Raw genomic sequence first — 18271 nt, 5'->3', positions numbered from 1 at the left:
TTGGAGCAGGGACCTGAACTTGGGTCTCTCTTATCCTACGTGAGTGCTCTAACGAGCAGGCTATGGAGTAATTCTCGCGCACTTTCCTTGCCCAATGGTTATCAATTGTCATTCATAATGGCAATTCTTAGTCATTAGAGCAGGGAATGAGAGTGAAAATGGCTCTATAGTTGGCTACTTAGAGCACTCACCTATGATGTCAGAGATGCAGGTTCAAGCCCCTGCTCCAAATGCTATTTATAAAAAGTAGAACAGGTTCAATAGTAGAGAATGAGAAAACTTCATGCCAGAATATCCCATCGCCCAGTAGCGAGGCCATTCTCCTGCAATTTAGGAGACGGAAGTTCAAATCCCTTTTCCTCATGAGGCAGAAGGGGGAATTGAATTGGTCTCCCATGTCCTGGGAGACCAATTCAAACTAGTCTTGGAACAAACTATAACTACATTAAGAATATAACCACTTTTCTATGGGAATATATGCACTTGCTAATTGTATTGAGATGTCTTGTTTGCCCTCCCATGCTTTCAAAGAATGCTTTATTTTCAAATGTACTGTCAGATTTCTCCTGAAAACCAGAAATCTTGCTGTACATGATTAAACTGTATACTTGCATTTACACTGTAGCACCCCGGTATCTATCAAGGGAAAGGACAGCTTGTATTTTTGTGCAGTATTTATCACAACGAGTGAACAAGTTGCCCTTGTTAATGCTTTCTTCAGAAAAAATATACACCAACAATTCACTGTGCTGTATTTCAGAAAATAAACCTGCTCACAAATAAATTTAGTTGAGATATATTGCAATTGTTGTTTAGCCTCCTATGAACAGACATGTTCCTCTAATATTTTTCAGCTCCTTCTACCTTTTGGAATATTTGAAAGTGGGTAATGTGAGATTACTCCAGATTGACAGTATACAGTCTCATAAACCTTGTAGTGAACATAAAAGCAGTTAAATAATAGAGCCATCTTGCTAGACAGCTTTTTGTGGCAGATGTATATTTTCTAATGGGAACAATGTGTTTATAGTGGATCGCAAATTAAATGAGAGTCAACAAGGTAATACTGTTGTGAAAAAAGCAAGAATCATTCTGGGATGTATTAGCAGGAGTGTTTGTGACACAAGATGTAATTATTCCACTCTACTCAGTGCTGTTAAGGCCTCAGCTGGAGTACTGTGTCCAGTTCTGGGCAGCACACTTTGGGAAAGACTTGGACAAATTGGAGAAAGTCCAGAGGAGAGCAGTAAAATTTATTAAAAGTCAGAAAACATGATTTATGAGGAAAGATTGAAAAAACTGGGTATGTTTAGTCTGGAGAAGACTGAGGGGGGAACATAATAATATTCAAGTATGTAGAAGGTTGTACAAAAAGAAGAGTGATAAATTGTTCTCCTTATCCTCTGAGGGCAGGATAAGAAATAACGGGCATAAATTGCAACAAAGGAAATTTAGGTTAGACCTTAAGAAAACCCTTTTAACTATACGTGTAGTTAAGCACTGGAACAAATTACTTAGGGAAGTTGTGGAATCTCCCCCACTGGAGGTTTTTAAGAAGAGATTAGACAAACACTTGTTTAGGTGTTCCTGTCTCAGTGCAGGGGAATGGAGTAGATGACTTATGGAGGTCCCTTCCAGGTCTAAATTTCTGTGATTCTAATATTTGTGTGGCTTTGGGCCCATTATATTAATTGGCAGTAGAAATTGGAATTTCTCTTCTCTCAGCCATACCTCCTCTAGTTTTTTTTAAAGAAAATCCTGGTTTGCCATTTGCACTGTTAAGTTTCAGCTGTGAATCACTCATTAAATACATAATTTAGAAAGCATTCCTGTTTGAAAGCAGTTCATAGAGCGTCACACCTGTCTCAAAAAATTTTACATTTGACACTATAAACCTCACAAGCATATAAGGCATGGAAGGTTGTCTAATTAATAAAAATGCACTGTCGATATGTGATTTTCTCAAACTGAATATGAAGTTAAGAAAATCTAATCATTTGGTGAGTGCAATCTATGACCAGAAGTGACATGTAGCACAGGCCACTCTGCTGCGTGGCTGGGATAAATCAGTGTTCTTGAAATGATTCATACCGTTGCAATAGTTACTTTGAAATTTGCTTGATAATTTATATTTTGTCATTATTAAATTAGTATCTAGTCCAAAATAGGAAAGAATCCTTGATTGAGCTACATCTATAGTAGCTGATCAGCTTAGATTTTTAAAAGGTAATTTATAACTGTAAATGTTTTCAGTGACATTTTATATTTATCAGAAAATCTTTCTACAGAAATAGAACAGAATTTAATTGGGTTTCATTCCAACCAGAAATAGATTTTTCTAGTCAGGGATGGTATTATAACAAGTACTAAGCTTCAAATACTCTCACCATCATGTACTTCCACTGATGTCATCAGGCAGAAAATCCCTAGAACCTCTCCATCAGGATTTTAAAATAATAAAATAAATAAATCCTGATCTCTTTTCTCTCATTGAATGCCAGAAATAAACAGGATCACAACTGTTACAGCCCAAAATTTTTTAATGTTTTTCTCTGCTCGTGCCACGTGTTCTGTGCATTCTACATGACAGTGAATTTTGCATGTAATTCACACATACAATTCAACTTCCAGGTTTAAGGAAAACTCTTTTCATAAGGTTAGTAATTCCTTTTAGATAACTGAAGATGTGTGTTAACATAAGCTTTGTATATTGGATGGTATCCCTTTTAGTTTAAAAGATGACTCTCCAAACTTTGTACATACACTATTAAATATGAAAACAGGCCAATCTGTGCCTTTCTTTTATAATATTTATGGAAATTCAAACGGTATAGAATTCCAGTTACATTCTAGTAAGTAACAATCCACTTTAAGAGCTGCTGTCAAACTGGGTATCTACTCTGCTCTTCGCAGGTGGTCTTAGTCTTCAGCCTTGAACCTTATCATATACAGAAAGACTGCGTGTATACCCATGTATAAATTAATGCATATAGTACTTGTGATGTTGTATTTGAAATTTTTATTTTTTTCAGTGTCTTCCCAGAACTTCTTGCGCTGCTATAACCATAACTTTGTCGGTTATTACATGTAATTAAGCTTGAAATATAAAATATCCTTTAAAATACCCTTAATCAGGAAGTAATTAGCTCTCTTGTTTTTTCCTTATTAAAAGTTTATCTCAGCAGGATAGAGGATAAAAATGGAAGTTAATGCTGTAGCCTTGCCAACGTTTGAAAACAAAGAACAGTAACAACCCTGGGAATGTATTTTCTGCCTTCTTTCTCCTCATTCCATAATAGACTTACTTTAGGAAACACTGTATTGTCAATGAGAATTTACAGAAATTATTCAGACAGGATTGTGGTATAAGGCTGTCCTCACAGTCAAAGAAGGAAGACACGATGTTTAGTAGTTCTGCTGTACAAGCATCCTAAAATAGGAAGGTGTGCAAATTAACCTTTCATTAAAATGGCCACCATTTTTGCCTACTTACCTGAGGAGGGAATCCCTTCAATCAATGGAAGATCTTAAAAATATATTTTAAACTCAGATGCTTCCTGAGGAATTTGCAAAAGCTACAGGGAATGCTCAGATGCTTTATCTAAATTCACAGAGGACTTCTAAAGGTTTCAAATACTGCAGTAGGGGAGTCTCTAAAAGGGACCAGATTGGAAATGGCAGCAACAAGAACCTTTGTAGATAAATGTGGATTCTGTGCTGCAGTATTCAGGAATTAGCTCTCCATTTTTTGAGACAGCATTGTTTCTCTGATTTCAGGTTATCCCAAACTTAGTGCAATGTGGACCACAGCTTAGCAGAGTAGATTGTCCACAAGGAAATTTCTTTTCATACTAGTCCTTGCATAATAGCCATATGGCATCTAAAGCAGTTGCTTGCATGAGAAAGTATTAAGGAACATACTTCTACTCTTTATCTCCCTCTCCCCTGGGGTTTTGTTTTGTTTTTTGTTTTTTCTTTTTTGGATTCCCTGTTGCATTTATGGTCTGTCCCGCATACTTTGCCTATGCCTAGGCATCTGGTTCTCTCATCCCCCTGCTTCTCTGGACATTCCTTCCTTGCTGTGCCACCAGTTCTAGTCCTTTTGGTGGTCACCTCCTGTTTCTTCTCTTCTAATATGTAACAGTGACAACTAGGCTGGCTGCTCCTCATCCAACTACTTCAAGTAATAGATCTCTCTCTTTTGCAATAAAGATCCTGGATATAAAAAGAAGTAGCTAGAAACAAAGAGACTCAGTATCCCATGACCAACCAGTTCTTCATAGACCACAGTTCTGGAACTGTCAGAGTTTGCAACATGAAAAACCTTAAAGTTGGTATAGGCATTGAATGCTAAAGCTGTGGGCACCAAACAAATAATGTAAGATCTATATCCATTGAGATGCTTTGAGTAATTTTCCAAGGATTTAGCATGTTACATTTTTGTATGTTGCTGGACCGTTACTGGCTTTTTCCCTCTGCCTTGCTCAAACAGAACTTTTAATCTTTTTCAATTATCAGTATCTTAAATGAAAACACCAATCTTCTAATTTCTAGAGCATTGATCTTTTAGCCAGATGCTATTAACTGCTGTTAGTGTCACTAATTTCTATTGCTGAAATACAGTAGAACCTTGCTAATTCTCAGTGATATCTGGCAGACCAATAGCAAATTTCTGAATATCATGATTAGCAATTAAAGCAAAAAAAAAAAATTAAAACAGTAAGTGTAATCCACTGCAAAATTTATAAAATTCAGTTATTTTGATACTTGTAGCTTAATTTTCTTTGTACTTTTTTGCAAGATAAGACCAACTTTTACCAACTTTTAACGATCTTATATGCTATTTTTATCTGAAGCTTGAATTTTATCATTAAACAATTTTCCTTTCCAAATTAACTCATAGTATGATGAGCAGTTACGAAGTGCTGCGCTAAAGCATTTACTAAAACTAGCGAAATGACTTTTAATCTCATATTTGTTTTTTAGACTTGTATCACCAGAACAGCCTCCTAAGGCGAAATTCCTGACCTTGGGTTCCAAGTTCCGCTACAGTGGCCGTACTCAAGCACAGACGCAGCAGGCTAGCAACCTTATAGACAGACCAGCTCCGTACTTTGAGCGCACCTCAAGCAAACGTGTCTCCAGGAGTCTTGATGGGGGTAAGAGATTCTGATAAGGAGATATCATGTATTACGTGACCGTTTCATTGCATCTTGCTGCTTTCTAAGTTCAGTTTATAACTTTAGAAAATCCTAACATCTGCATGCCTAGAACGTTAATAATCAGACTTTATGAAATTTGCAACTCAGTTCTACAGATTTATGTGTTGAGTGCCAACTATATTACACCTATTCCCAGGTGCTTTGTAAAAGCATTTTCTGCAATTCCTAACGTGTTGCTGTTTTTGTTTTCTTGGGGGGGGTGGAATAACCTTTTTTAGCAGTGATACTATCAGTGTGCTAACATCATGAGCTGTAAATCTTTTTGAAGAAGCTTTGTAGAGTAAATACAAATTTTGCTAAGCCAGACCTTTTTTTCAAAGGGTTACTACACACATTACAAGTAATTATTGTGGATATTTAAAAATAACATTGGTATGTCTACTTGCCCAATCGCTTAATGAAGAAATCTTAAGCATGGAATTAGACTAAAACACAGGACTTCTGGGAGCCAGCAGGGGAAAATGGATGCCTAGATCTGGAGTTCCTGCTCAGGCCCACAAAAATCCACCGACATCCACTATATTAAGGTCACAGTTTTTTTGTCTCTGGGTGGTTCGTTCTGTTCTTTAACATCCTAGTAGCAAATTGACCTGGTTTTTAACCCCTCTCTCTCCCCGGGTTCCCCACAAATCACAAAGAAACAGAGGATCTCTTTCAGCCCTGTGCAGGGCAGCATGGCAACACTCAAGGAGGAGTGCCTAGTAGGCCTGGATCAAGTCTACAAAATTCGAAAGCAGATATCCAAAGAACAGATCCTGCTTTAAGGAAATATCAAGGATATCTCTGAAATTAAAGTTGCGACTGCACCACACCAGCTGAGTTTTCAGAGGCTATCCTCCAGCACTGGGAGGGCAAAAACTAGAACCTCTATTTTAGAAGACCATGTGGGCTCTGTTAGGATCACTAGAGACAAACAATGTCTGATCCAAAAGCTACATGATGAAATCAGTGACCTGGAGGGCTGGTCCAGAAGATTTGAGAGTGGCTGGCTACCCTGTGGAAGTAGAAAAGGACAAGCTAGTAGAATTTTTGTCCAAGATACTTTCCTTACACCTTGATACAAACCTGATCCTCGAAACAGCCTGTTGCTCCCCAGCCCCCAAGCCCTCAACTAATGCTAAGCCCCTCTAGCTTCTCTTCTCTGTCTCAACTCATGAATTCCCCTAGATACACTTCACCCTACCCATAGCCCTGAGTTTTGGTGGGCACAGCAGAAAATGTTTGCTGGGACACTTCCCGCCTGGAGTACCTGTGGCTAATTTACTTACATGTGTTTCTTGGAACATAAAAGGAATCTGTCACCCTCTGAAAGGGGTTAAAAGGTGTCTCACTTAGGAAACTTGAAAGCTGATTTTCTATTTCTCCATGAAGCACACTGCATTGTCTGAGGCTGAAAAGCTTAAAGGCTGGATTGGTGACAGTATCTGTAGTAATTACTCAGCCAAGTCTAAGAGTGGAGGTGTCAATCCTGTTCCATAAAAAACTGAGCACACAAATCCTATCAACTGACACAGACATGGAGGGAAGATTTGTAATTGTTAAAAGTTAAAGTAATTGTTAAAGTTTTGAACAGTTTGAACAAACTAGTCTTGGTGCCTTGAGTCATGAAAAACTCCCTCAACTGGTGTAAGGACCCTCGCAGTGTTTGTGCAGGGGTCTCCTTTGCTCAACCATCTCCAACATCAGTAATAATAACAGATGCATACCTTTTGGGCTGGGGAGCCTACAACAAGGAGGTTTCTCCAGGGACTGGAGAACCGCTTCCCAGAAGTCAGATACCCTACACTGGCATGGGATCTCAACTTGGTGCTCAGATTCCATACAAGGCCCCCTCCCCCACTTTGAACCTCTGGCTACTTGCTCCCTTCTATACTCGTCTATGAAAACAACCTATCTTGTAACCGGTTTCAGAGTAACAGCCGTGTTAGTCTGTATTTGCAAAAAGAAAAGGAGTACTTTTGGCACCTTAGAGACTAACCAATTTATTTGAGCATGAGCTTTCGTGAGCTACAGCTCAGTTGAGCTGTAGCTCACGAAAGCTCATGCTCAAATAAATTGGTTAATCTCTAAGGTACCACAAGTACTCCTTATCTTGTAACCATTATTTCTGCTTGAAGAGTTGTAGCAATGGGGCTCTGATGGCAAATATGCCCTTCAAAGCCTTTTTTTAAGGATAAGGTCATCTTGTGACCACATCCCAAGTTCTTACCAAAGGTATCCTTGGACATCTACATAAATCAACCTAGCCATTTTCCAGTTTTCTTCCCTAAGTCACACCAAGATAAAGGAGATGAGGCATTATATACACTTGATGTAAGGAGGGCATTAGCTGTTTATCTAGACAGGACTAAGCGCTTTGGAAAATCTCCCAGCTTGTTTCTCTCCATTGTGGACGGAACTAAAGGATCTCCAGTTTCCAAGCAAAGACACTCTAGATGGATATGTTTCAGAGTAACAGCCGTGTTAGTCTGTATTCGCAAAAAGAAAAGGAGTCCTTGTGGCACCTTAGAGACTAACCAATATATCTGACTGCATTACCTACTGCTATCAGTCTCATGATCTTCAGTCTCCTTCTAGTGTATTAACTCACTCTATGAGATCCTTTTCTACTTCAGTAGCCTTTCTTAAGGATGTTCCCATCACACAAATATGTACAGCCATGACTTGGACCTCCATTCATACATTTTGTGAACACTATGCAGTTACTCACACCTAAGCTTCTGATGCCATGTTTGGCTCTACTGTACTATCTTCGATATTAGACTCAACTCTGAAGCCCCACCCCTCCATAGAGAGTACTGCTCAGTAGTCACCTAGCTAGAAGCACCAATAGGGATACTAATTGAAGAAGAAAAAGAAGAGAAAGTTACTCACCCTGTGCAGAAACTGGTTTTTCAAGATGTCCCCCTATGAGTGCTCCACTACCAATCCTCCTCCTTTCTGATTCGGAGTTCTTTACAGTGGAGCTCTGCAGAAGAGAAGGAATTGAGGGCAATTCAGCCGTGCAGCTCTATATATCCATGGTGCTGGGCAAGAGGCTGCAGGAGACGTGCTCAGCCGAACAGACACTGCTACCTAAAATCTCCAATCTGAGGTGCATACACTCCTAGAGTGGAGCATCCATAAGGACACCTAACATTCTCTTAGTTGTTGTATAGGCCTTAATGGCTGCCATGAATATGTACAAGAATGTCCATCCTTTTCCATATCTAAACTTCCTCACCGTAATAATGTTGGGGTGTCCTTATCCTATAGGTTAGTATATTAATTATCCCAAGCTTATAAGCATATACATCAATTGGTTGCTATAGCAATATAGGGTTGGGCATCTGCTGACGTTCCTATCTAAAAATACCCTAAACTGGTACCAGCTGGCTTGTTGCAGTTACCTATCAGCAGTTTTATATTTAGTTTCAGCAAAATCAGATATTGCAAAACTCTGTTGTATGCCATCTTGTGACTTAGGGTGACTGCTGGTTAACTCCCTTCTGCTAACTATACTGAATAACTATGGTAAAGATGCTTGACCTCATTCTTATACTCAGAATTTAAGCTTGGACCTATTAGGCTTCTTGTATTACTGACTCATTACCTATATCTTTATCATGTAGTAGCCCAGGGGTAGGATTCTCTCTTCTCCCCCACCCCCTTCCACCCACCCTTTCCTCTCTGTCCTATCATTCATTTGCTATCCCCTTTACCTACCTTTCAGGCTTTTCTTTGGCCTTCTGTACTCTGTGTTACTTTTTCTCTTCTGCTTCTCCTTTTTTTCTGAAAAGGAGTAATTCTGGAGATTAGTTTATGATCTTATTTCACCAAGAACCCCAAACTGGGGCTGAATAACAAAATGACCATTACTACGTAATTGTACAAGAAAATCTCTTTAGCTAGTTAATAATTGTACTTGTTCTATTACTCAGTGCCCTTAATAATAAAGAATTTTGATCTTCCGTACCTTGTTGTATAATAACATAATCTGATGATGGCTCTTTACATCAGGCTAAATACCTTACTCCTCTTTGTTATCTTTATCCGCTCCGTTAAAATAAACAACAAAGAATAAATAATAGTAACTGTCAACTATATCATGAGTCTTGCGCCTCATATTCAGACTTCTAAGTCACCTCCTCCAACACAGCCTTAAAGCTTCATTGCCATTGTCATTCTAACTTTTCTCTTGGCAGAATATGCTTCTACCAAGTGTTCTCCTTCCCTTATTTAAACTGACATACACAGAGACTCTTCCATCTCTCTGAACAATCAGTGGAAGGAAGTAGAACTAGGATACAAGGGCTGATTCTCATCTGTGATTGTTCTGCTCTCTGCTACTCCCAAGCACCAAAAATTTATGTTAAAAGAACATCAAGGTTATGAAGAAAAACAGTTATAAGTTGGATATGGCAAAATGCCGATCACCTTCACAGACTTATTTTCTGCCCTCTTTGTGCCTATTCATTATGATGTACTCTCTCTAAATATCTGATTGTATTATTATTTCCACAAGACCACTGCCTTTTTCAGTTTCCATGTTGGTTGGTATGGAGTGAATGAGCCAACTGCTGTTACTTTTGCTGCTCATTGAGTGGCCCCATTTTATTCACTATACATTGTTTATCCTGTCAGCTAAAACACTAAATATGCTATGATACACTGGTGCAAATGAGGCAGTGGCTGTAGTGAAGCCTTCCTGCATTCAGTGTATACATTAAAAGATCTTATAGAATCAGTATATAGATCGTATTCCATATGTATTTGTATATTAATTGAAAAATTCTACTCAACATTCATATGAATGCATAAAAAATTGATGCGTATGTGCAGTCTTTTTAAAACCCTTATGACTTGTTCAGATCAAAATCTATTTTCAATAAACCACTGTAAATAGTAAAGGTTTGAGGAAGCTGTACAAAATTAAAGATCTATTAAAATGGAAATACTGGACCTTAAGTGGTGGTGGTGGTATACAATATATTGTGGGTACACAATATTTACGTTTTCATAGTACTGTACAGATATGAACTAATCTTCCTCTGCACCCTTGTAAAGTATCTCATGTTCTTCCTTGAGTGATTGTCCTTGTGTTCCATTGTTGGTAAGTATGTGCCCCATGCTCTCGAGATTGAAATCCTTTGGCTAGCCACTTGCATTGGGTTGTGCCTGCACCCTGAGTGATGTCACTCCATTCCCCCACACACACTCAAACTGGTGGTGTAAAGGGTGGAGCGAGGCCAGCCGCCCCTCAGTTCCTTCTTACTGCACATGGGGATTTCTTTATCTCCTGCAACTTGGCTAGCTTTGTTTGTATATTATCTTAGTGAGTTAGCAGTTACTTTGGTTGAACTCAACCGCTTTAGTTGTAGTTAGTTGACAGGTCTTTTGATAACGTTGGTTGGTTGGTTTTGTTTTGTTTGGGGTTTGTTTTTTTTAAATATACTAGGTACTAAGTTCCAGCTGTAATGACTGAGCCCAAATCCTCCAGTTTTAAATACTGCTGCTCATGTGAGGCAGCCATGCTTCTTAGTGATAGCATACCATGTTTATTTTGTCTGGGTGAGGGGCATATTGCTGAAGTGCTCAACCTACTTTCCAAATGAACTCCGAAGGCAAGGGACACTCGCCTGAAACTTTTCATATAAAACCAGTCCATGAGATATCATTTTGATCCAGGCACTAAGGACCCTCTCAGAATAGAGTAGTCTTCTTCCAAGAGTGCTCTGGTGAGTATTACCCCAGAATTGAGGGGTGTGTACCATAGAACTTAATCAAGCTAATTGCAACATATTGTGTGCATTCAGCCATCATGAATTAATAAAAAGAACACCACATAGTTAAGGGTTAATTTGGACAAGCTAGGCTTTTGGAGGCAAGGTCAAATATTAGCTGCAGGCTTGCAGTTTCTGCTAATGAGAATGGAAGGAGGGGAGAAAAGAGTCAGCAAATTATGAGATTGAAAGAAAAGTGCATGGAGACCTTGAGTTTGGGTGCCTTTTGATGTAGAAGCTTATTATGGCTAAGATTGTTAGTGTTTTGTTGATTGAAGTTAGGAGAAGTGATGACCCAGTAGGGGTCAGTATGAGCTGTGTTTTGTAAAAAATAGTTATAAAAAGACTAGATAATAGAGTGCTTTGGAGCAGTTCTCTTAAGCTATCCTGAGAGACTTTTTTCTGACCCCGTACGCCACAGCTGGGAAGCGACCAGCCATCACAGAATATCAGGGTTGGAAGGGACCTCAGGAGATCATCTAGTCTAACCCCCTGCTTAAAGCAGGACCAATCCCCAGTTTTTGCCCCAGATTTCTAAATGGCCCCCTCAAGGATTGAACTCACAACCCTGGGTTTAGCAGGCCAATGCTCAAACCACTGAGCTATCTCTCCCCCGCATTGCTGGCCTGCTACTAATTACTCAATACCATCTCAGATTTTAGGTATTTATTGGATGTTCTAAACCTATTGTTTACGTCTGTGTGTGCTTAAATCTAATCAATAGTAGTTTTAGATAAGATCATGCTTGCTTGTACCAATCTTTCATCAGTAGGAAGTGCTGTGTTCCCATTGATTTAAACCTGACATCGCCTGGGGTGAAACAGTTAAGTTACCACAGGTTTGGGTTCTGAAAACCGTGGGTAACAGTGAGCTCTGACTCTGCTGTAAACTCCCAAGCATCATCTTTGTAAAAGACGCTTTCTGCTATTCCTGCTCTCAAGTCTTTGTGACTGGCTTCTGAGAGGTGTAGGTCACAGCGTTGCTCTGCAAAAGAGCACAGGCATAAATCACTTTCCCAGGGACCTGATAAAATAAGAAGTTTAAATTCTCTCTGACTTTCAATGGGAAATTAGGCACCTAACTGATATTTGTGCCTTTGACAATCTCCCCTTGTAATGTACACTCCAAGGCATTCTCTTGGTTTACACTAAGTCAGTAAAACTTTCTTGAGTAATTATTTTGCAACTTCGAGCCAAACAAATGTTTAAAATCAGATGTTTACATATAGATATTGTTCTTGGTACAGTGTCAATTCCATATCTGCTCATACTGCCCCAGATATGAGATTTTAATAGTTTACCATCATCTTCTAGGGTAATTAGATTCTATTTTTTCCCAGTAAAAGTGTGGTTACCTTTGTAGATTATTGTAATGTTAAAGTGATTCATCCATACCCATACAGCTGCTTCTTCTGCTTTCAAGTTCCTGTGGGCATCTCTCTGTGGTGTGCTACTGTCATGGTTATACAGGTCCAATGCTCTGAAACAGTCCCTGGGAGGACCCCTTCAGTGTGCCAGACCCACTTTAGGGTCACATCTCACTAGAATAAGTCAGTTGGCTTCACTGACTCCTTAGATCAAACCTTGGCGCATTCAGCACCCTTGCTTCACACCATGAGCTCCCTCCAGCGAGTCCACATGAGTACACCCAAAGGGAGCAATGCACTCTCCCATCTTAACCTGCAGTGACTCTCAGCCATCGTTGTAAAAGCAGAAGGGTTTATTAGCAGTCTGGAACGCAGGGTAGAAAGTCCTTGGTTAACATAGACAGCATAATCAATCTTGGTCTGTCCCAGAGCCATCTGACCCCTTGTTAGTCCCATCCTCTTCCAGTAGCCAACACTTAACACCCCCACCTGGCCCCTCCTCAGTCCTTTGTTCTTGTTCCCAGGCAAACATTGTCACCATGCCCTCAGCAACCCTTTTCCAGCTGGTCAAACCTGGCTGGCTTCCTAAGTAGGGTGGATCATCCTTTGTCATTAATTGCTAGGTGCCAAATGTCTGGGCAATTGGAGTGGCCATTGTCTTCTCAGACTCTCCATGGTCATGGGGGCGAACGCCACAGGCCACTAGGAGTCAGTCAGACTTGTATCTCTGCATCTCTACAAAGAAAAACAACTTTTTCCCACCACCTAGTTAACCAGGCCTCACGCAAGGGAAACTGAGGCATGCACAATATTCATACAAAATATTATAAAAATTTCCCACTCTGTCACACCTACCATTTCTGTTAGCTTTCTTGACTTGTGTAATCCTGTCAGAATTCTTCATTCATATATATTTATTCTTCTGCCCACTTTTCACTGCTTCTTGCATCTCTTCTCAAAGGTGTACTTATTTTAGGGTGACCAGATATACCGATTTTGTAGGGAGGATCCCACTGTTTGGGGCTTTGTTTTATATAGGCACCTATTATCCCTCACCCAGTCCTGATTTTTCACACTTGCTGTCTGGTCACCGTAACTTATTTAAACCTTTTTAATTTCAGGTTGAATGTCTGCTGCATTATTGTCAGTGTTTTGGCTGAGCCAGCTGGTCTTAGAGCTCCTCCTGCTGGTTAATACTATTATAGTGATTCTAGCTGTCAGAATAAAATTGATTCAATATCTGTCTTTTGTATTCATGCATGCGATTGAAGTGAGCTGTAGTTCACGAAAGCTTATGCTCAAATGTGTTTAGTCTCTAAGGTGCCACAAGTACTCCTTTTCTTTTTGCAAATACAGACTAACATGGCTGCTACTCTGAAATCTGTCTTTTGTGTTACATGATACATCAAATATACATATTAGGTATTGCCAATAATTAGCTAACAGGGATGGGTAAACCAAGCTGAATAAGAAAAAACAACTCAAGTTTCTCTCTGGATACAGAGAGAATCTTGAAAAAGTGTAGCTTTTTTATATTGAACTTTGTGTGTTTCTACAGTGCCTGATGTCTGGGTTCAGAAGTAGAAATACTTTGAGAGAATTATATATGCATGGTGTATTAGCTGCTGTATTAGCTGAAAACAGAATGTACTGAAAATATCAAATTTGTGCAAGATGGTTTTTATCATGGGGATATGATGACATGTGCAGCCTACATGTTCTTTGTTCTTGTGGTTTCTGTTGTCACCAGAAATGTGGTGATTTTTAAAATGGCTACTTGACTATAGTGTTTTGTCTGTATAGTACATACACATCACAATTAAGAACAGTTATCCATTGCAGGTTGTATAAATGCAGTTAGAACCATACACTTGGGATGTTATCATAACTTCATTTACTGTTCCGTTCGCAGTTTTCCCCTGCATTATTCTTATCCCTGAATGGCTAAGCCATTGTAAAACAGAGTATTTTATGTTCAGAAGTCCCAAAAATAAAACTTCCAGCATACCCAGAATAACCAAAATTTTCGGTTCTCTAATAGCTCCTGTGGGTATCACAGACCAAAGTCTGCTAAGGGACTTTTCTGCTGCCACATTGGGACCTACTGGTGATATGGTCTTTGCTGGTGAAGCTGTTGGCCAGACCAAGTTAAAAAACGGCGAAGGTAGAGATGAGGATGGAAGCCCAACTAAAATTCCACAACTGGAATTAACCCAGGATGAAAAGGTATGATGGATTGTAACAACAAAAACAACTCTTAACAAACATTTAAAGTGGAGTTGTATGTCTCTTAAAAATAACAAGCAACATACTAGAAGATATTGTTAATAAATTATTTCAAACTACTCTGTTTAACCATATATATACACACACAGAGTATTTTATATAACCAAAAGGGAGGAACAAATTGCAAATTTGCATGTGTGACATTCAATCTTGTGAATTTTTTCCTTTTAATTATTGCTACAAGTTAATTTTAATTTGTCATAATTAGGCACTACTTAAACACTTGCGGTATATAATTGTTCAAACTGAACTTTCTCTTAGCTAAATGTGGCTCAAAGTAAGTTAGTTTATACAATTTTTACTCTGAACAAACTTCCAAAAATTGTGCTGTCATACACAACCTGTTGTTTGGTTGTATATATTTTCTTTTTTGAGTAAATTTCAGTGCTTAACATGGTGCTTGCTTTATTTGCCAACTGCAAAAATCTTTTAAGCTGTCCTTTTTTATGTCAGTATCTGTTATAGAAACACATTGACTTATTAAAATAATTTCCATGTAGAACTGAAAGACAGCTTTCCAGGGAAAGTTCGGTTTGTTGATGATGGAGAAATTCTAATGCAAATGACAATTTACTTGTCTTATTTATTGGAGTTAGCGAGGAAGCAGATCAGAAACTTTAATTTGGATTTAGTTTTATGTGCTTTCACATCAAGATTTGAGGCAACACCTCTTTCCTAAATGTAAGCTCAAGCTTTGGAGTTCAGACGTAATAGTCTGTGTATCTTCTCTGACATGTATTCGTGTTTTTCTTGGGAGACATCCAGGAATTTTCCTTGCTATTGGGTTTTAAAAACAAACCTTAAGGAATTTTCATTTTGAAAACTGCATTTTTGTGAGTTAGGCAAAGGGTACCCAATTCACTGCCCAGGGGACAACATTTGGGCTGCTGAGTCTCCCAATGCAGCTGACAGCCCAGCCCACCTCATCCTATAACTGCCATGTGAGACCAAATATGAACAGCCTCATGTTTTTATTGCCAAAAATCTTACTTCTAGTCAATCAAGGAAGACACACACAGTTCTATATTTGATGAAAACATGTATTTAGGTAAATTAATATGCAAATTTTGGCTCCTGGCAAGATGCCAGTATGGTCCCTCAGAGTCACAAAGCTGGGGCACCCTAGGATAGATTAGGTAACCAAGAAAGATTCCTCAGCCATGGGATGGAAAAGCTAAACGGTTTGGGAAGGGCTTGCATGTTTTATGAAGCTATTCGGTGTAGCTTGCTACATGTACCAGCTCTGCAAACAGCATTTTCTGTTTTTGCTGTTTTTAAATTCCAGAGGAAATGGTAGTAAATCCTAGGATCAAAGTGCCTGCTTGTCTTGTTACGTCCTGCTGTATACCATGAACTTTCTGCCAAAGCTTTGAATGTTTGCTCCCATCTGTAGTAAGTGACTACACTTACTACCGTTCAAAAATGCAAAGTTTGTCACAACCTTAAAACAAAAAAATCTGTAGTGAATTCAGATTCAGAATTCTTAAAACTGGACAAGTGGGCTAATTTTAAAAATACATGGGGCTTTTCAATTTTTATTTGGCTTTTATATTGCATTGGTAGTGCTAGCTCTACTTCTGAGTAAAAGGTTTCACTAACTAACAATTTCTTTTTTCCCCCCTCTTCTTGTGCATTCTTTCTGCCTACAAACTTACATTTTGTTGTGTTTTCATATTCAACTGTGGCTGGACTTTTTTTTTTTTTTCCAGTCCCTTCACATGTATCCACCATCACCACGCCTTCACTGTGTTTCATCCTGTCCCACAAACCTGCCAACTGTCCCTGAGATGGACATGCTTTTGGACATTTCAGAGGAAGATCCCTTTTGGGACTATGTCTATAGCCCCTCGGACTGCTGGGAGTGCAGTCCCACAAGAGTAATACCAACTCACAGTGGAAATGAAGTGACATTGCCTAATAATATCTTGGAGCCTATGAGACTCCCAGTTAGTCACCCTTCTTCTCCTGCAATAGAGGGAAAGCCCCATAAAACAGTTGGCTACAAAGATACTGAGTTTAGGTTTTCATTAAGCTTTAGCAAACTCTTTGCTTTTAATTTCCTTTCACTGCTTGATGAGGATGGTTACATCAGTTTTCCTAGCCTCCCTGAGGTTTGCATCTCCTATCTCCCACCTGGCCTTCAACACTATGTTCCTATCACCTCTCCCTCATTCATTCCCTCTTTTCTCCTTATCTTTGTGCTGCTTCTCTCTGCTTTTCAATCTGTTCCTTTCTCGCTCACATTTTCCCTTCCTCTCGCTCTGTCCCTCTGCTACCTGGAGCCTAAGGCGACTTCATTGAGCGCCTCTTATGACAATGACCTGAATGACAAAGCAGAGGAAGAGGAGGTGTGTAACTTTGTCACTTAAATGCTGCCACCTGCACTTGGACTTTGCATCTGCACACTGAGAAGCACTCAACCTTGCACACATCCTAGTGTACAGTATAAATGTCTTTGTAACTGTTCTCATTAATGGTAACTTGCCACTGATATACTGAGTTTCTCTTAATAAATAAATGTCTGGTTTTTTTTCTGCATGAATAACAGTGTGTTGCAACATACATAATTTGATTCTATCCCCTGGGTGCTGTATCTAAGGAGGAAATTATTTTGTAGTTGAAAAGATTAGAGCACCTTGTTGTTGTTGTTATTATTTATTAGATATATTTTGGAATAAGATTAAATAATCAGTAAAATTGTTGAGCAACATTCCTCTGTTAGACTAATCGTTAAATCAGTCCTAACCTATTGCCTTCTCAGTCCATTAACTTTGAAATGCAGACATGGAGCTGAATCTTAGAGGTTCTGTTTAAATCTGTAAAGTAAAAATCTCTAAAAGTCTGTCTCTTATTTTAGTTCAGCAAACTGTGAAAGCTGTAAACAGTGTTCTTTCTTATAATAGTATCCCTGTGGATGCTCCCCTTCAGGTGGTGCGCATATGCCTCTTGATCTCTGGATCATAGATTTCTAGCTAGCACTGTCCAGTCAGCCCATGCATGTGCCCTATGCCTTTTCATGGGAGACACCCTGCTATATAGGAGTGCACAGACGAATAGCCCTTAGTTTCTCCTCTACTGCCTTGGCCCAAGACAAAACATTGTCCTCCTACAGCATTCTTGGACTTTCCTCTTAAAGTTAGTTACTTTATAGTTGTAGGTTTCTGTTTAGAGTTCAGTATAGTTAGTTAGTTTTAGCTGAGAAGACTATTTGTTTTTTCCCTCCCTTTTATCCCGGGACATTTGTCTTCTCCTGTACCCTCCACAAGGATGGTAAGCCATCGGCACCAAAGCATTCTAATGAGCTTCTGGTGTTGTGCATCTTAATCCAGCCATTAGTACCAATGCAAACAGCTCAGCAGGGGGTGGCTATACAAGCGGTACCCTCTGTACCGAGCAAGCGTCAGTGCCTGACATCTACAACATCTGAGTTCACCCATCACTGTTGATGCTGTCACCTCCAGCTATGGCATCCAGTACCATAGGCGTTCTGATACCTGAGGGACCTCTCAGTGGACAAACCAGAATCCCTTTTGTTGTCTGGTACCAAGTGTGTCTCAGAGACCTCAGTCTTCGTGTGGCCTTTCTGTGACACAGGACTCTCCTCCATCTACATTGGCTGTCCCCCATGGGAGGAT

At 39.4% G+C, this 18271-nt stretch overlaps 1 protein-coding gene across 7 annotated transcripts in view; it reads left to right on the top strand.

Annotated features, from left to right (window-relative positions):
• EPB41L2 (erythrocyte membrane protein band 4.1 like 2) overlaps positions 1-18271 on the top strand; it is a 243547-nt gene that overhangs the window by 186935 nt on the left and 38341 nt on the right. For 6 of the 7 annotated variants that reach the window (XM_077813040.1, XM_077813035.1, XM_077813038.1 and 3 more), the window contains 2 exons: positions 4987-5159; positions 14392-14576. In XM_077813040.1, the coding sequence (XP_077669166.1) occupies positions 4987-5159; positions 14392-14576 (358 nt within the window). Of the gene's footprint in view, positions 1-4986; positions 5160-14391; positions 14577-16345; positions 16985-18271 lie in introns of all 7 variants that reach the window. The other variant, XM_077813041.1, reaches the window with a different exon arrangement.

This window comes from Eretmochelys imbricata, chromosome 3 (assembly GCF_965152235.1).
Source record: "Eretmochelys imbricata isolate rEreImb1 chromosome 3, rEreImb1.hap1, whole genome shotgun sequence".
Classification (NCBI taxonomy): Eukaryota; Metazoa; Chordata; order Testudines; family Cheloniidae; genus Eretmochelys; species Eretmochelys imbricata.
The sequence above is the reverse complement of the archived record's forward strand: the minus strand, read 5'-3'. Positions and strand labels throughout refer to the sequence as shown.